The sequence below is a fragment of the Canis aureus genome, chromosome 24 (assembly GCF_053574225.1).
Source record: "Canis aureus isolate CA01 chromosome 24, VMU_Caureus_v.1.0, whole genome shotgun sequence".
In the NCBI taxonomy this organism is placed as follows: domain Eukaryota; kingdom Metazoa; phylum Chordata; class Mammalia; order Carnivora; family Canidae; genus Canis; species Canis aureus.
The window spans coordinates 38,510,913-38,530,710 of NC_135634.1; the positions used below are offsets into that span (position 1 = coordinate 38,510,913).

The 19,798-nt window shown below is 44.8% G+C and overlaps 1 protein-coding gene across 9 annotated transcripts in view; it reads left to right on the top strand.

Moving 5' to 3' along the window:
* FBXO25 (F-box protein 25) overlaps nucleotides 1-19,798 on the top strand; it is a 60,880-nt gene that overhangs the window by 15,307 nt on the left and 25,775 nt on the right. For 8 of the 9 annotated variants that reach the window (XM_077868973.1, XM_077868969.1, XM_077868971.1 and 5 more), the window contains exon 2: nucleotides 1,422-1,562. In XM_077868973.1, coding sequence (XP_077725099.1) covers nucleotides 1,429-1,562 — 134 coding nt within the window. In that variant the 5' untranslated portion in view covers nucleotides 1,422-1,428. Of the gene's footprint in view, nucleotides 1-1,421; nucleotides 1,563-10,330; nucleotides 10,367-11,120; nucleotides 11,180-19,798 lie in introns of those variants that run through there. The other variant, XM_077868977.1, reaches the window with a different exon arrangement.

The window sequence follows — 19,798 nt, forward strand, 5'->3', positions numbered from 1 at the left end:
TATTTTACTCTCTGTCAATCATTTCTTTCTTAAAATACATTCATCTCTTGATTTCCTACTTCCTCTCTCAAGCTCTTTGGCTCTTCTTTTCTTTTCTTTTTTCTTTTTTTTTTGGCTCTTCTTTTCAATTCCCTTTCTTGGCCCATATATATCTGCTTGTCCCTTAACTGTCATTGTCTCTTAGAGTTTTTTCCTTGGCTCTATGTGTTCTCTGTTGTGGTATCATTCCTCTGGCTTTGGTTCCTAGCTGAATGCTGAGGATTTCCTGGTCTTGTTGTCTAGCCTTAGTCTTCTCTCTTCTGAACGGTGGATGTGTATATGCATTCATTCTCTCTGTGTTTACTGAGTTCCCTTGTGTGCCTGGCATTGTTAGAAAATACATGTACCCATCACCCACAGATCTGGGGTTGAAGCTAAGCATTGTATTTTATAAAAGCTTCCAAGACTGTACTGTTAGCGCACAGCAAGGGTTGTAAACCACTGAGCAAGAGGTACCACTCAAGGCAGTAGAAGAGCTAGTATTGGGTGTCTTGCTTTCACTAAATTGTAAGCTCTATGAAGGTAATAATATCTGTGTTGTCAGTTTTCAAGGGCATAATTTTTACACAAGGATTCTTATATGTGGATTCCAGTATAGTGCTTATCACCATGGGTTCGACAAATCTAACAGGCCCTCCAAAACTGAAATCGGTGTCTCTTTGGTGCCAGAAACTAAAATCTGGCCACCTGTGGTTTCCCTGCACACATGCAGCCAGTCTGCATGCTTGCTCCTTGCCCCTTGGGCCTTTCCTTGGGGGAGCAGAGAACATGGTGGCTGGCTCCTTGGAATCCTGAGAGAGCCAGACAGTGTGTGAGATAGAAGTCCTTGACTGCTCTTGACTATGCCTCCTGAGTGCTTCTAGAATCTACCCTCTCTAGTCCTGCTGCAGAGACTCCAACCTTCTGGGGGCCAGTGTTCAGAAGCTGCCAGCCCTAACGACTCCTCTTGCCTCCAGGTGCCACCCTGCCAATGCCAGCTTCCATCCTCACAGTGTGACCTGGAGCCATTTGTAAAGATTGAATTGAATCACTTGCCTGCCGAGGCTCCTTTTTTGGGCCCCTTGTTGCCCTCAGAGCAGAGTCTAGTTCTTTGACGTGATCACATCTCCATTCTCACTTCTTAGCACTTCCTGTACCCGCTCTTACGCTGTATGCTTTGACCAAACAGGAGTACATACAGTGTATGCATCATGTTGCTTCTAATTTCTGCTGAGAGTTGTCTCTGTCCATCTTACCCAGGTGCTGTATGAACACCAGTGTCTGCTCAGCATTTAGGGCATATGCAGACATTTATATAGTAAGAACTTTATTCTTTTAAGTTAATGAATAAATGTTCTAAATGACAGGAAACTATATTTGCACATACATTCCTTCTGTTATAGGAGAACTATGCCATTTTTGGGTCAGGACTGGAGATCTCCTGGATGGAGCTGGATCAAAACAGAAGATGGCTGGAAGAGATGTGAATCCTGGAGTCGGGACCTTGACAGAGAGAATAACCCATGTAATGTCAGTCACAGCATGTAAGTTATGGCCAAGCAGAGCCACAGCATTTGCCTGCTTCACATGTGTGATGTTACCTGCTTTGAAGTCCCCACAGTGTGCCATAGCTTGTATTGGCCGAGTTTGCCCATACACAAGGCTGGTGAGAAGCCACATGTTATTTAGCTAAAGCCTCAGCCTAGTACATTGTCTGGAACCTTCCCATAGGAACCTTACAGTGATCTGAGAAGAAGGATTACCATTACCCTCATGTTATAGCTGAGGAACCTCAGGAAATCAAGATCTGGTTTTGGCAGCATATGTCTGAGACCTGTAGTAGTAGTGGCTTGCACAAAACAAATCCATTTTTTTCTCTAGAAAGCCTGAGTTGGTGTAGTGACTTTGGTCAGGGATGGAAGGACATTCTGTGTGGTTGCTATGCTATCCCAAGGTGGAGTATTACCCATGGCATCTACATCATGGTCAGTAGGGTGAAAGAGGAGGATACTTGGATCACAGTTGCTCACACCCCATGGGCTGGAGTACTAGATGAAGACAGATTGGGAGTTATCAGATGAAAGTCAGAGATTGCACAAACACAGAAGCATGGTATGATAACTGCCAATCACAAGTGGTGTTTGAACATCTGGAGGTTTAGGAATCTCAAGCCCTCTTGAGTCTAGTAATTGATTTTATATATGTTTTTATTTGGTATTTGCATAATTACCAACTGTATTTTAAACTGATGGGCAATATGATTTTTCTTTATCATTTTATTATTTTTTTCATCATCAGTGTACTTTTTTTTTTTTTTTTTTTCCCCCTCCCCATCAGTGTACTTTTTAATCCCCATCACCTGTTTCCCCCATCCCCCACCTATCTCCCTCTGGTGACCCCCAGTATATTCTCTGTAGTTAGGGGTCTCTTGCTTGGTTTGCTTCTCTCTCTTTTTATTCCTCCTTTGCTTGTTTGTTTCTTAAGTTCCACATGTGAGTGAAATCCTATGGTATTTGTCTTTCTCTTACTGACTTATTCCACTTAGCATAATACCCTCCAGTTCCATCCACATCATTGCAAATGGTAGGATTCATCCTTTCTGATGGCTGAGCAATATTCCATTGTGTATGTATATATATACACCACATCTTCTTTATCCACTCATTTGTTGGTGGACATCGTGGCTCCTTCCACAGTTTGGCTGTTATAGACATTGCTGCTATGAACATTGGGGTCCAGGTGCCCCTTTGAATCACTGCTTGTGTCCTTGGGGGTAAATACCCAGTAGTGTAATTGCTGGGTTGTAGGGTAGTTGTATTTCTGAGGACCCTCCACACTGTTCTCCAGAGTGGCTGTACCAGCTTGCATTCCTACCAACACTATAAGAGGGTTCCCCTTTCTGGACATCCTCACCAACATCTTGTTAATTTTAGCCATTCTGACTGGTATGAGGTGGTATCTCACTGTGGTTTTGATTTGTATTTTCCTATGAGTCATGTTGAACATCTTTTCATATGTCTGTTGGCCATTTATATGTCTTCTTTGGAAAAATGTCTGTTCATGTCTTCTCATTAAAAAAAAAAAAAAAAGATTTATTTATTTTAGAGAATGAGTGCTCGTGCACATGAGTTAGGGTCAGAGGGAAAGAATCTCCAGCAGATTCCCCACTGAGCTTGGAGCCCAACACGGGCTTGATCCCACGACCCTGAGATCATGACCTGAGCCCAAACCAACAATAGTTGGATGCTTAACTGACTGCACCCTCCAGGCACCCCATTCTGCTTGTTGTTCAGTTGCATTATTTGTTGTTTGGGTGTTGAGTTTGATACATTCTTTATAGATTTTGGATACTAACCTTTTATCTGATGTGTCATTTGCAAATAGTCCATCCTGTACATTTTCTTTTACTTTTGTTTTCACCGTACAGAAACTTTTTATTTTGATGTAGTCCCATTAGTTCATTTTTGCTTTAGGCCATCTGATTTTCTGACAGAAATTTAGTAGTGTTAGGCTAGAGATTGCTTTTGCAGTATTTAAATAGAAGTTAATTTATATTTCAGATTATAGTAAAGATAACGTTATATTTATTGAACTCATATTGTGGCATTTCGCTGCCATTCTGAATTTTATTTAATATTCATGGCTGTAAATTTTACATAAGGTTGGTAATTATATATGCTGCTGGTATTAGATGTTATACAGCTGTGAATTTTCTAAGTTATTTTTTGTCTTAGAGTTCTCATAGCAAATTCTTTATTTTTTTAATTTTTTAAAAGATTTTATCTATTTATTCATGACAGACACAGTGAGAGAGAGAGTCAGAGACACAGGCAGAGGGAGAAGCAAGCTCCATGCTGGGAGCCCAACATGGGACTTGATCCCAGGTCTCCAGGATCACACCCTGGGCTGAAGGCGGTGCTAAACCACTGAGCCGCCCAGGCTGCCCTCATAGCAAATTCTTTTTTTTTTTTTTTCATAGCAAATTCTTTAAATGTAAATTTGGTTGAATGCATCTAGAAATGTTTGGTGTTTACGTGGACTCCCAGTGACAACTATTCATTGTGGAGGTTCTTGATGTCACTATTCAAGGATGGGTCAATGGGCTATGATGCATCAGAGTGAGAAAGCTATAATGTATGAAGTACCCTGTTGCCACTTCTACACTGAGAGATTCATGTGACTCTGTGGGTTTTTTTCCTGATGTGTCTCCCCTTCATCCCACACATTTTAAGTATCTGAGAACAAACTGTCTTCTGCGTACACATAGATGTAGAGAACATAGGTTAGGACTATTTGCTCTGTGTGGTGAACTCCATATCCGCCTGTCTCCCTCACCCTGCCCCATGGACTCTCCTTGCCCACTCCCGTTCAAACTTCTTCCAGAGTCCTTTTGAGTAGCCAGCTTTGCTAACAGGCGCTTCTCTGCACGTAGTGGAAGTACTGACATGCCCTTACTGCCACGGCCGTGTCACCATAACCATGGACTGCCTGCGTTGGGCAAAGTGGAATGAGAATTAGCTAGTGCTCCGTCCTTTGCAGTATCTGGTGACATCCAGGTGGTCTCTTTCCCCACTCTTTTTTCTGTGTCTTTCCCCTCTTTTTCCTTGTTTTCACAAAAATGTGTGTCTAGCCAGACCTGTGGGGAGAGGACATGGATGACCCAGCCCTGCAGCAAATGTCTGATCTTTTTCTTTCCCTGGAAGAAAAAGCAATTTAACCTTGATCCTACAATTTCAAAAAGAAAATAAAACCATAGGTAACCAGCATTTCAAATCACTATGTAAAATGACCTTTTCTTCCTCTGAATATCTTTGAGAAATAGCGCTCCTGGTTCTTTGGTTTAGGATAGGCTTTTCAAAACTAGGAAAATTGTCATAAAAATCAGTTAGTCAATAAAGATTCTAACCAACTTTGTTAATTTTTTTTTTTGTGTGTGTGTGTGATGGGCATGAAAATAGAACACTTTTAAATATCCCCCTGTTCTCTTTTTGCCTCATTTTGGGATTAAAAGTTCAGAGGAAATAGGTAAGCAGTCACACAGTTCACCATGGCAGTTCAGGGATTGTGAACCCCTACATACTTCGAATCCTAATTAAACTTTTTTTTCAAGCAACATTCACAATATTCCAGAGGCTAATGATGATGGAGCAAACATTAACCCCTATTTCTAGTGCTTCGTTCTTCGTGGAAAAGATGTGTAGAACTACAGTGTCTTGTGCTGCAGAGCAGTTTGATATACGGGGGAATCATCTCACACCCCTGCTGAGGAGGGTTGCTCACTAGGCTGTAGACCATCTGGGCCACACATTGACCAGGATTCTAGCAGATGCAGACCGCTCAGGGACAATGAGTGTGTGCCCGTGGCAGTGTCCGTGCAATCAGATGGCAGCGGGGGAAAATAGACTGGACAAGGAGAAAGGTGAGCCGCCGAATATTCCTTGAGTTTTTGCCTTGGGGAGAACCATATTTATTAGTAATCTGGCCCCATGTCTCCCTCGGGGCATTGTTGGAACGCAGTTTTATGTCTGAGGACAGATCTTGTGTGATTTTGTAAAGGGAAGGCATTGAAGAGCTGCATCTAGATACTGCGTATCTGAGAATTGGTAGCCTTCATCAGATTGGGCCATTTTCAGTAACTCCAGGCTCAGAGGGGCTGTGGAAAGAAGGCGCTTCTTATCCTGGGAGGCTCAATGTGACAGAGGGGGCACTCAGCTCTGCCCTCATGGTGGCACTCCTCAGGTTTTCTCCCTTTGCCTTTAGGTTTTTTTAAATTTTATTTTATTTATTTATTTATGATAGTCACACACACAGAGAGAGAGAGAGAGAGAGAGAGAGAGAGAGAGGCAGAGACACAGGCAGAGGGAGAAGCAGGCTCCATCCACCGGGGGCCCGACGTGGGATTCGATCCCGGGTCTCCTTGATCGCGCCCTGGGCCGAAGGCAGGCGCCAAACCGCTGCGCCACCCAGGGATCCCTGCCTTTAGGTTTTTAAGTCTTTTCACTGCATTATTTTTATTGACCTCTCCTTAACCATTGTTTCCAATTCAGGTTTGAGTATTTTTTTTAAAGATTTTATTTATTTATTCATGAGAGAGAGAGAGAGAGAGATTGAGAGAGGGAGGCAGAGACACAGGCAGAGGGAGAAGCAGTCCGCACGCAGGGAGCCTGACGTGGGACTCGCTCCTGGGACCCCAGGATCACGCCCTGCACCAAAGGTGGTGCTAAACCGCTGAGCCACCTGGGCTGCCCTTGAATATTTTTTTTTAAAAGGTTTGTGTATTTACTTTAGAGAGAGAGCATGAGGAAGGGCAGAGGGAGAGCGGCAAGCAGACCCCCTACTGAGGCAGAGCCTGTCATGAGGCTCGACCCCAGGACCCCAGGATCGTGACCCAAGCAGAAATCAAGAGTTGCACACTGTGCCAATTGTGCCACCCAGGCACCCCCAAGTTTGAGTATTTTAAGGCTTATTTTGGTCATTTGGTTCTCAGTAGGCAGAGGCATGGAAGGCATTGTAAATTTGGGACTCCATAGAAAGTATCATCAACTTCTAATAGGCCCCAGGATATATGAAGGTAATTGAATTCTTTAAAAAGCATTTTTATTTTTATTTTTTTAACGATTTTATTTATTTATTCAGAGAGACAGAGAGAGAGAGGCAGAGACACAGGCAGAGGGAGAAGCAGGCATCATACAGAGAGCCTGATATGGGACTCGATCCAGGGTCTCCAGGATCACGCCCTGGGCTGCAGGTGGCGCTAAACCGCTGCGCTACCGAGGCTGCCCATAAAAAGCATTTTTAAATTGTGGATCCTCTGAAGGAAAAAGAAAAGAGGCTGTAGTTTTGGTTCTCTTACGAGAATGCAAAAGGAGTCTCTGATCATGATGATGGGGAACATCCATGAGGTCGTGGGCTGTGCTCCCTTGGCCACAGTGCCTGGGTGAAGAGACACTCCTATGCCCCTCTGTTCAGTCAGAGAAGCACCCCGGCTGTCATCTTGGTGTTTCGCCTTGGATCTTTCTCATTACAGCTTGCCTTAGATTGTGTCTTCAGTGACTGGAAAGAAAGATGTAGGTAAGTGACGTAGTAAGTTAGCTTCAGCGTCAGACCAGCGCTGAGTGTTTCGGGCAGTATTTGTTGTTACTGCTACATTGAGTAATGATTACATATGGATTGTGAAGGCCCATCTCTGACTTTATTTTGATATTGCATTTTTTTCCATTATAAACCAACAAAAGTCATACAGTCCTGCAGCATGTCGTAAGAAAAGACAGAGTTGTTCTTTAGCTCACGTCCTGTCTGCGTGGGTAACCAACCACATAGCTGCTGTATCGTCTGGACGTTTTGAGTCTGTGGGGCTGAGGCTGTTCTCTGACCAGTATGATTTCAGGGTCCGTCTTGCACTCACATAGCCCGGCCCCTCAGGGTTTGACCCCTCATTACTGGGGCTTCTGGTCCTCTGTATCGGAGGCCCGGCTCTGTGGTCCAAAACCATGAATGTTGGCCTCCCAGCCTTGAAGCACAGAGGGTTTCATGACCACCTTGGCTGCCTACCTCCTGTTTTCCCATGTGGCCAGCTCTCTCGTTTTGCACCTCCCTGTGTCCACCTTATATTCCCTGACCCGTTGTTTCAGCGATGGTCTTGCCGGGACCCTACACTTCCGTTCCTTTTTCTTTCTTTTTTTTTTTTTTAAATTGGCCCACTTAGCAAATTCCTAACCCTAAATGAACCAGCACGTGAGCAGCTAGGAAAGGTAAGGGGGAGAAATCCCGCCAGGGAACACGTGACGCCACCGGAAGCACACTCCTTCCTCCCTCCCTTCCTCTCATCAGTTCATTCAGACCTTTGCTGGCTCCCTAGCTGATCATTTGCGCCTCTCATTGATGCCTTCTCTCATTCAGGAGACTTGTGTTTATGGCCATGTGCTCCATGCCCGATGGGCCCCCAGTGCTGCGGCCACTCCAGCCTCGTGAAGGCTCTGACAGAGGTCCTCTGACTTCGGAGTCTTGTGGGGGGCATCTGAGCTCACACTGCACCAGGGAATCTGAAGGCAATGGGCTTGTCCTCAGTCCAGCACACCTCAGGTGTTGGAATCGGAGACTGTGTATGTGTTTGTTATTAGCTACCTCATATGAACGGAGTGTGCGTGAGCCCTCCTGGCCCCGCACACACTGGCGGGGTGAGGGCCTTTGGCCAGAGAGCTGCGGAGTGCCATACCTGTAGGCAGGAAAGACGCAGCTGTTGTGTCCCCTCCAGGAAAGAACCCCTTGCAAACAGTGGGCTGAGTCTTCCCTCTGCCCCTTGGGTGCATGGACAGAGCCCTCCGTGAGCCAGGCCTGAGATGTGTCCAGTTTCTGATTTCACGTCCTGTTGTACCCACTCGGTCCAGATGAGGAGTTCTCCATGCTGGGGTGCAGCAGAACATGGAAATCCCAAAACCCATGCCCGATGGAGCTTCCATTCTGGAGCAACAGACAGCAAGTGGACAGAACATCTTCACTGTGTGGCTTGTCTCATTTAATAAGTGCCATGAGGGGGAGAAGTCAGTGTGGGAGATAAAAACAGTGAGGGAGCAGAGGTGGTCAGCAGGGATGTGGATGGGGTAGACTCTGAGGAAGGGATCTGTGGGGAGGAGCCTCCCAGGGGGCAGGAGCATGTGCCATGGGGGCGGCAGCAGGACACTGGAGGCTGGAGTGAGCCAGGGCCAGTTGCACAGCCACTGTCCATGTGCTGTAGGGATGGGGCTTCTCTCTAATTGAGGTGGGCAGAGGTGTTCTGCACGGGGGAATGAGTGCAGCGTCAGGTTTTAACGGGCTCGTTCTGGCTGCAGTGTGAAATGGGCTGCAGGGATGCAAGGGCAGAGCACAGGTAGAGGTAAGACCCACTAGAGAAGCGGCTGTGGAGGTGTTGATGGGGGTGACGGCACAGATTCTGGGTGTGTGTTGCAGCTGGAGCTCCTGGGGCTTCTGACAGATTGAGCAGATGCATGTGCTGGAAGGGAGGAGGCGTGCAGGGAGCCCTGGGGGGACGGGGGTTCTCTTGTTCTCACAGGCATCCCCCAAGGCTGTGATGGCCAGGGCATGGGGCCAGGATGCATCTTTCGAGCTCCAGTGGAGTGGTCTCATTTATGCTCCTGCTGTCAGTGTGTGTTCATTTGACTGTGCACTTCACCCTCTCTTGCCACTTCATTTCCTGGAAGTAGTTCCAGGTCAGCACGTGTTGACTTTACCTCATTTTTCATGATGCTGTAATTCATTGTATAGATCAATAACTTATTTATCAAGTCACACTGATCCTGTCCCATTTTTTCAGTTGAGGTATACTGACACAGAACATGAGAGTAGTTTGGGGTGTGCAGCATGATGTTTTGATGTTTGTACTTGGTACGTGGTGACCACAAGGTAAGGCTCATGAGCATCTTCACCACACATACGTTCACATTTTTTCTTGTGATGAGAACTTCTAAGATTCTCTCTCTCAGCAGCTTGCAAATATGTAGGGTGGCATCATGAACTCTAGTCACCATGCTGTGCCTCACATTCTGCAGGATTTTATATCTCACACCTGGGAGTCTGTGACTTCTGACTCCTGGTTCCTGTCTGCTGGCTGTGGTGACCAGCAGTAGCTCTGGTCTCTGTATCTGGGAGCATGGCTTGTCGTTGTGTTTAGATCCCACGTGTAAGTGAGATCATGTAATGTTTGTCTTTTTGGATCTGACCAACTTCACACAGCACAGTGCCCTGAAGGAACACCTGTGTTGTTACAAATGCCAAGATCTCATGATTTTTTACTGCTGAATAATAAATACTCTATTGCATGGATACCCTGTCCTCTGTATCAGTGTATCCATGATGGATACCTAGGTTGTTGCCATGTCTTTGTTACTGTGAATAATGTTGCAACTGAGCAGTGAGATGCAGATGTAATTTCCAGTGTGTTTTCATCTTATCCAGATAAATACCCAGAAGTGGGGTTGCCAGATGACATGGTAGCTCTATTTATATTTTTTTGAGAAACCTCCACAGTGTTTTCCACAGTTGGCTGCACCAGCTTGCATTCCCACCAATAGTGCAAGAGGGTTCCCCTTTCTCCAAGTCCTCACCAATAGCTTTTGTTTCCTGACTTGGTAATTTTAGCCATGCTGTCAGGTATGGCTCACTGTAGTTTTGATGCCCATACCCACTTTCTTGAGTCTTTTTGTATAAATGGCTGTTAAATATTGTCAGATGATTCTGTATCTGTTGTACTGATTTTTATTCTTCCTTTTGTTAACGAGGTGTATCAACATCAATTGATTTGCTGATGTTGAACCATCTTTGCATCCCTAGAATGAATCCCCATTTGATCATGGTATGTAATTCTTCTGTTACGTTGATTTCATTTGCTAAAGTGTAATTGAGGGTTTTGCATCTATACTCATTAGGGATATGGGCCTGTAAGCTTCTTCTTTCATGGTGTTCTCGACCAGTTGGATATCAAGGCAGTACTGTCCTCTTAAAGACTTTGAAAGCATTCGTTCATCTTTTTTTTTTTTTTTTTTGGTGATGAATTTGAAAAGGATCAGTTTTAATTCTTCTTTAAATGTTCACTAGGGAAGCCATCTGGTCCTGACTTTGGTTTACTGGGAAGTTATTTTCTGAATCAGTCTTCTTATGAGTAATAGGTCTATGCAGATATTCTGTTTCTTTGTGATTGTCTTTGTAGGTTGTATGTTTCTAGGAATTTATCCATTTCGTTTGGGTTGTCCATTTGTTGGTGTATAGTTATTCCCCGTGGTCTCCTATGATCCTATGTAGTTTCTGTACTATTAGATGTAATGTCTCCTCTTTTACTTCTAATTTTTATTTTAATTCTCTCTCTCTCTCTCTCTCTCTTTCTTTGGTGAGTCTAGCCAAAGGTTTGTCAATTTTATGTTTTGCAAAAAAACCCTCTGTTTCATTGATCTATGTCTTTTTATATTGCATTTCATTAATGCTCTGAAATTTGATACATACTTTCTTCTCATTTTCATTTGTTTTTCCTTTTTTAGTTCCTTGAGATTTGAAGTTAGAGATTTTTCTTATTTCTTGGTATAGGCATTTATCAGTATGAAATTCCCTTGTAGAACTGCTGTTGCTGCATCCTGTATGTGTTGGTGTGTTTTCCATTTTCGTTTGTCTCAAGGTAAGTTTTCTTCTCTTTTGTTTTTTTGTAATACCCATTGGTTGTGTAGTTAACAGTTGTTGTGACTCCATATATCTGTTAATTTTCCAGTTTTCTTCTTCTTCTTTTCTTTTTTTTAAAAAGATTTTATTTATTTATTCATGAGAGACACAGAGAGGCGAGGCAGAGGCAGAGGGAGAAACAGGCTTCATGCAGGGAGCCCGATGTGGGACTTGATCCCGGGACCCCAGGATCACACCCTGGGCCCAAGGCAGGTGCTAAACCGCTGAGCCACCCAGGGATCCCTTCCAGTTTTCTTCTTATTGCTTTCTGGTTTCTTAACCATTTGGTCAGAAAACATACTTGATATAATTTCAGTTTTCTTAGATTTAATAAGACTTGTTTTGTGGCCCAATATGTGATCGATGCTGGAGTATGTTGCATGTGCATTTAAGTAGAATGTGTGTGTTCAGATGCTTTTGGAGGGAATGTTCTGTGTGTGCCTGTTAGTCCCATCTGGTTTATTTATTTATTTATTTTTTTTCCATCTGGTTTAATATATCCTTTAAGACTATTGTTTCCTTATTGATCTTCTATCAGGATTATCTATCCATTGATGAAATTGGGGGTATTATGTTCTCTATGATTATTGTATTGCTACCTGTCTCTTTAGATCTATTAATATTTTATTTATTTAGGTACTTCCATGTTGGATGCAGAAATATTTATAAATGTTGTATCTTCTTATTGGAGTGATCCCTTTATCATTATGTAATAATGTCCATTATTATAGTCTTTGTTTTAAAATCTGTTTTATGAGGTCTGTATCCCTTCCCTCAGCTTTTTCTTTTGGTTTCCATTGGCATGAAATCTCTTTTTCCGTTGTGTCATTTTCAGTCTATGTCCTTCCATGTGTAGTGAGTCTGTTGTGGGCAGCATACAGAGTCAGGGACTCCATGTCTTGTGATAGCAGAGGTTAGTTCTTCCTCATTTTAAGTGATTACTGAAGGACTTATTGCCATTTTGTTCGTTGACTTCTGGTTGTTTTGTAGTTTTTGGGTCTTTTCCTTCATTATTTGATGATTTTCTATAGTGATATAAGCACTGCTCCCTCTTAATCTTTTGTGTTTCTACAATAGGTTTTTGTTTTGTGGTTGCTACAAGGCTCACATAAAACAATTTACGACGGTCTATTTTAATTTGATAACAAGTTAAGTTGGAAGACATTCCAGGGGTACCTGGGTGGCTCAGTGGTTGAGCATCTGCCTTCAGCTCAAGTTGTGATCCCGGGGTCCTAGGACTGAGTCCTGTGTAGGGCTCCCTGCAGGGAGCCTGCTTCTCCCTCTGCCTATGTCTCTGCCTCTCATCTCTGTGTCTCTCATGAATAAATAAATAAAATCTTAAAAAAAAAAAAGAAGCTATTCCAAAGCTTTCTATTTTTATCCCCTCATTATGTTTTTGATATCACAGTTTACATATTTTAATATTGTGTATCTGTTAAATAATTGTAGTTATGTTTGCTATTTTTGTTTAAATCTTTATACTAGATTTATTAGTAATTAGCCCACCACTTTTATAATATTAGAATATTCTGGATTTTAGTATATATTTACCTTGACCAATGAGATTCATGTTTTCATATTTTTCCTGTTATTAATCAGTGCCCATTCACATCCACTTGAAGAAGTTCTTTGAACACTTGTATGGCTAGTCTCGAGGTGATTAAATCCTTTAAGTTTTGCTCGTCTGTAAAACTTTCTCAGTTCTGAAGGCCAACTTCATTGGTAGAGTAATCTCGGCAGTTTTTTTCTTTTAGCACTTTGAACATAACATGCCGCTCCCTCTGGCCTACGGTTTTGTTTTGTTTTGTTTTGTTTTCTTTTCTTTTTAGATTTTATTTATGAGAGACAGAGAGAGAGGCAGAGACACAGGCAGAGGGAGAAGCAGGCTCTATGCAGGGAGCCCGACGTGGGACTCGATCCCAGGACCCCAGATTCATGCCCTGGGGCGAAGGCAGGTGCTAAACTGCTGAGCCACCCAGGGATCCCCTGGCCTACACAGTTTCTACTGAAAAATCTGCAGGTCATTTTACAGGGTTTTCCTGTACACAACAAATTGTTTTTCTCTTGCTGCATAACTTCTGACAGTTGGATTATAGAGCATCTTGGTGTGGTTCCCTTTGGGGTCGTCCTCCCGGAACTCTTAAATTTGCATCCCCAGCTGAGGAGGTTTTCAGCCATTGTTTCCTCAAATAAGTGTTTTTTTTTTTTTTTTTTTTTAAGATTTTATTTATTTATTCATGAGAGACACGGAGACAGAGAGAGAGAGAGGCAGAGACACAGGCAGAGGGAGAAGCAGGCTCCATGCAGGGAGCCCGACGTGGGACTCGATCTCGATCCCGGGTCTCCAGGATCACACCCCAGGCTGGAGGGGGCGCTAAACCGCTAAGCCACCGGGGCTGCCCCAAATAAGTGTTTTTGCCCCTTTTCTGTCTGTCCTCCTTCTAGGGCGCTTGTGATGGGAATGTTAGTGGCGGTCATAATTCCCCAAGTTCTCAATTCTTTTTTGTTCTTTTTCCTTTTTGCTTCTCTAATTGGGTGAGTCCCACAGCCCTTTGTCCAGAATTAACCCTGGCCCTTTCTCCTGCTTTCTCTGTGTGTCTGCTGTCATCCTTAGCTCTGGGGCTTCTAGCACCATTGTACATTTTCTCTCTGTTGAAATCCTCTTTTTGTTCAGTGGTTCTTCCTGCGAACTCAGGGAGCACCATAGGACCATTGTTCTGAACACTTTATCAGGTCAGTTACTTACCGTTGTTTCATTAAGGTTATTTCCCTTAGGTTTATCTTCTTTTGTTTCCAGCATCCTACTGTTTCTTCATTTTACTCAACTCTCCGTGTGGGTTTTTGTGTTTTAGAGGAAATACTCCGCTCTCCCAGGCTTGAAGGGTTAGCCTCATGTAGGAGATGCAGCTTCTCCATCAGTTCTGCCATCAGTTTGGTTATTTCTCAGACCACTGTGGTTGTCCAGGCAGCCCACCTGATTCTTAGCAGCTCCCAGTAGTTGACTGTGTGCCAGAACCAGTCATTGTTCCAGAGCGGCACGTCTCAACCAGCACCTTGATTCAGGCTGATGGGAGGCTGGACCCTTGGGCAGCAGTTTTTAAAGAAAGCAAGTATATATGGTCCTGTGAGACCCCAAGTTCAAGTCCTGCTGGCCGCATAGCCAGGGGTCTGGACGTGCCTCCTGGGTGGCAGCCACTAAAAGCCTCATGCCTGATGGGTGTTCAAACTCCTTTCCAGGTGATCTGGCGACCTCACATGAGGCAGGAAAGCACAGGTAAGCTGCCTGCCAGACTCTGTCTCTGGAGAGCATGTCAGTAGGCCCTGAGATGTGTGTTCAATTATGTGCCTGCCTCCAGGGCAGTGCCTTGTAAAAGGCAGTTAAACCTCATTCACAGAAAGGCTGGACACTTCCTCGTCAGCACAAGTGTGCTAGGCCCCAGGGGGGACCTTGTGTCCAGAGATCAAGCCTCATTGAGGGCTTGACTCTCAGATGCAAGTTGTAAATGTTGGGGTTCCCCATGTTAGGTTCAAATCCCTTGTTCCCCAGGGATAAGCTTGTGGTTGTTGAGTTGGCTCCTGATTGTGTGTTGCTGTGCTGGCTCTAGCGTTTATGACGAGGCTATGTCTCAGCCTCTCCCACCCACTTCCATGGAGGTTCTTTCTTGTTCACTCGATGTGTAAGAGTTGTTCAGGCTCTTTTTCTCCCCCCAGAGGAAATCGTTCCTTAGGTCACAGAGACTTGACATATACAAGGGTGGTGTTGAGTTCAGTGGCCTCCTGTGTCACCTTGAACTGGAGATGATTTTCACGAGGTTTCCTAATGTGTTTCAGTGTCAGGATGAGACGCTTCCCCTCATTGCTATTCTTGTTCACAGTTGTCTGCTTTTTCTTCCTTGCTGCTGCTTCGTAAATGGACTTTATAATTAACATCCCTATCCCTAAGGAAAAAGTCTGATTTTTTTATTGGTGTCTTACCAAATTTATATATTTAAAAACTATAAGTTTTATTTCTTCTGATTTTCAAAGCATTTTATCATAATGCTTACACTAATGCTTACCCCTTATAGGTCTTAAAATTTTCTGTTTGTCTTTATAGTTTTCTTCTTGTCATTGTGAAATTTAAGTATTTGTACTTTAATTTTTCTGATAAGCTATCTTGTAGTTTATCTTGCTGATCGTTTTCTCCAGAGAACTAGCTTTGAATTTTTTAGTGCTACCTTTTTTTCTAGTTAGTGGTATTTGCTTTTATCTTTAGTATTCTTTTTCTAGCTTTTAGAATTGTATGTCTAAATTACTTTATAAGTTTTTATCAATATATATTTAAAAATATATATGTTTAATGCTAATTTAATGCTGTAATTTCCTGTGATCATTGTTACTCTTGGGTCACATAAATTATTCTCAGTTGTGTGCTCCTCATACTCAGTATTTGTGTTTGATTTTTCTCTGTAAGCCCATCCAAAGCTGAGCCACACCCTCCATCCTTCCTCTCTGTCTAGCTTAGGTTACCCGTGTTTTAGACATAATTGTAGCTGTACCTTTGGGTGGTTCCTTGTACACATACAGAAGAGAGCCTGTCATCTTGTGTTCTGCTTGCCTTCACTCCTTCAGTACTTAGGAAGTCTTTCCATCTATTTTCACCTTGATGGTAGTACATTTATAATTTTTTAAAAGATTTTGTTTATTTATTTATTCATGAGAGAGAGAGAGAGGCAGAGACACAGGCAGAGGGAGAAGCAGGCTCCATGCAGGGAGCCCGACGTGGGACTCGATCTCTGGTCTCCAGAATCACGTCCTGGACCGAAGGTGGCGCTAAACCCTTGAGCCACCTGGGCTTCCCAGTAGTACGTTTATATCGTTACCTTAGTTCCTTCTGTTTGGAATACTGACTGTTGGTTCCTACAGTAAATAATGTGGTTTGCTACTGATCACACTCCAGTTCCCTCCACCACACTTTCAGCGTGTGTTCCCTGTCTACATTGTCATGTAATCATTACATGCCGTCTTGTGCCTCATAGTCCCACAAACAAATACGTAGTATTTGCTTGACAGCTGTTTGCCTCTGGCTGTTTAATCCAGTGTCTGTAGTGGATTCCTCACTTAGCTCCTGGGCTCGGCGCTCCCTGCATTGGTATACATTCATAAATTTCGTTGTGGCCCTTACCTTAAGAGTCCGTGTACCTAGATGATAGATGTGTGGCTCACTTGAATTTGTCTCCTGAACATATTTCTGGCCTGTGATCCCTGCTGCAGAACTTTTGTCGGGTCTGCTTCGCCGTTATGTGTTATGGTGCGACCTTGTGACATGAAGCAGGGAGGAATTGGTAGGGTTGTAGCTGTGTGAGTATCATGGCCTGTGCTGTGAGTCTGTCAGGTAGGACAGCAGGCCAGAGGCAGTGGTCAGCTGTGTGCCTGGGGTCGGTGAGTGCTCCCCACATCCTACGGGTCCCTTGGATTGCCTGCCAGTCCTTCTCTGTGAGAATGCCATCCTAACCTCTGAAGAACTATATTTTTTTCACTAAACCACGTGGTGTGTGGAGGCCAGTGCTTCTCCCAGGTAAACGTGGGACTGCATGGCCACCACCTTCTCAGCTCCCGTTCCCATAACATGTCTGCCTCAGATTCCTTAAGTGTGTTGTGTGAAATACTCAGGAATAAAGTGTTAACCCTTAAAATACGTTTTTAATCCTTTCTTAAAAATTAAAGTAAGTTGTATTTTTCCTTTTAAAATATCTTTTTGTAAGAGAGACTAATAACCTGCTGAAGCAAGAGTGACCGTAAGTAGGAAGACAAGTAAATGTGGACGTTTGGCCAGCAGGAACATACAACCTTTGGTCTTTTGTGGGGAGATGTGTGGATAAAAAACTAAGTTTAAAGGCAGCCACTGATGAACGATGTGTAACCGAAACCGTCGTGAAGAACTGTTAGAGCAGAGATCGTGGCTCTGGCGGGCAGAGGAGCAAAATGCTGCCCAGCTCCTGCTGTGAGGAGGCCCCACTGCACAGGGCCTCTGACAAGTCTGCCTTGAGTCATTTGTCGGTGATTGTGTTCAAGGGCTTCATTGTGCTTTGTTTCATTTTGGGGAAAAGGACCAAATATGTATCTGATATTTGCTTTGGTTTATGTTTCTGATGGGGCATCACATCTGGAGAATTTTCTTTCCCAATAGCTTGTGTATTTAATGGTAGAATTGATGGCACATGTGTGTTTTCAGAATCAGCATCAACCTCGAGTAATTGTAAAGGGAGGTAACTGTGGTCATTTCCTGCAGTTGCTGTAACCATAATATCAGTGGCATAAGACAGCAGAAACGTCCTTTAGCAGTTTTGGAAGCCAGAAGTCCAAAATGGAGGTGTGGGGATGCCTGGGTGGCTCAGTGGTTGAGTGTCTGCCTTCGGCTCAGGGCATGATCCTGGAGTTCAGGATCGAGTCCCATGTTGGGCTTCCCGCAGGAAGCCTGCTTCTCCCTCTGCCTGTGTCTCTGCCTCTCTCTGTGTGCCTCTCATGAATAAATAAATAAAATTTTTTAAAAAAAATGCAAGTGTGGACGGGCCTTGAGGGGCATCCCCAGCTTGCGGTGTTTGCTGCAGTCTTGGCGTCTGTTGGCTGGTGGCCATGTCACTCCAGTCTCTGTCTCTGTGGTCACTGGCCTTCTCTCTCCTGATCTCCCCATGCCTTCTCCTCTGCCATGGAAGTTCAGGCCCCTATGAGTGATCCAAGATGATTTTTATCTCAAGATCCTTCACTTAATTACATCACCAGAGGTCCTGTTTCCAAATGAGGTTATGTTCAGGATTGGTTCTGGTCCAAGATGGCGACAGAGGAAGACTCTGGATTCCCCACCTCCAGGGACACCCCATATCCACCACTATTGACTGAGCAGTCCCTCCTGAAGAAGAACTGAGGGCTGACTGAACAGAGGATGACGTGGCAGTGGACAGGCCTCCACCTCTGATGCTGTGACCTGAGCAGGGAGTGCTGGTACCAAGGGACCGCCCCCCCCCCCCCCAGCACATTGTCTGCTTGAGGGCACAGAACAAAGCTACAGTTGAAAAGATCAATGAGCTTATAAAAGAGACATCCTTAAAATTTTACCAAACAGTGGGGAGCTGCTGGAACTTGCTGGGTCTGGGTCTGGTGAGCCTCATGGTTTATGCTCCTCTTCCCCTTGATAATGTGGATAGGAGCAGGGTCCAGCGTCCTAACTGGCCGGCCACCTCACTGAGCCCAGCAGGTCCCTGAGACCATACCAGCCTCAGCCGCCACAGCAAGAGGGCTCCAGCACAGTCCTTGCTCATTACAGCTCCTGCTGTCTCACCAAGGTGACACAGGCACAGAGCGCCCTGGAACAGCCCAGACCCTCACCACGTCAGCTTCTCATGCCTTGCTAGGGTGCTCCAGGGCCTCCCGGCTGATGCCTGCTTTGGCTCCAGCAACCCTACCAGGGCACCCCCTGCACTGAGCATCCTGGGACATCCTGGCTTGTACCCACTCCACCACAGCTGTCTCATCAGGATGCCTTCTGTATGGAAAGCCCAGGGACTACCCCAGCCTGCACCCACTTCAGCTATAACAGTCCTGCCATGGTGCCCCCACACAGAGTGCCCCTAGACCCCAGCCTGCACCTCACCTTGACCCCCAGCCACCTTGCCGGGCCATTCTTTGCACAGCCTGGAGCACCCTGGTTGAACCCCTTTGGCTGTCCTGCCAGGGCATCCCCTGGACAAGAGCCCAGAGACTGCATCAGCCTGTGCTCACTTCCCTTTCATGTATTGTCCTGTTGGGATACCCACACTGGGGAGGGCCCTGGGATCCCACCATTTGTAGCCACTTCAGCTTTAGCTGTCTCACCAGGGTACCCTCTGTGTGGGGAGCCTCAGGGCTGTCCCAATCCACTCCCACTATACCTCTGACCATCGCACAGGGCAGCCCCCCCAAAACCCCCAGCCTCCACCAGCCACAGCTCTGTCCAGCCAGCCCTCATCACCAGGCACACATTCTACATGGGGGGGCAACCATACACAGTTCCTCTCCCTTAAATTTAGGGCAAGTAGCTATTGTGCCTAATTGATAAAACCAAACACAAAGTCAAACAGGGATGGGTAGATACGGGAATATGCTCCAAAAGAACAAGAGAAAACCTCAGTGACAGAACTACATAAAAACAGAGGAAAGCAGTGTGCCTGACAAAGAACTAACGAACAGTCCTACAGATGTCTACTCGGCTGGAGAGAAGGTAGGTGAGCTTGGTGAGGCCTTCAGCAGAGGTAGGAAGTGTACACAGGAGCCAGTCAGAGCTGAAGAATACGGTCACAGCAAAGAAAACTGCAGTGGACAAGAGGGTGCAGAAGAATGGGTCAAGATCTGGGGGATGGGGGATGGAAAGCGCCCAAGCTGAATAGCATGAAGAGAAAATGACTTTGAAAATGGAGGGCAGGGTGAGAGATCTATTGGACATATCCAGCGAACAAATATTCCCATTAAAGGAAGGAGAAGAGGTAGAGAAAGGGGCACAAAACCTGTTTGAGGAAGGACAAGGTTACATGCACAGGAACTGGGGTGAGCATATAGACTCGTT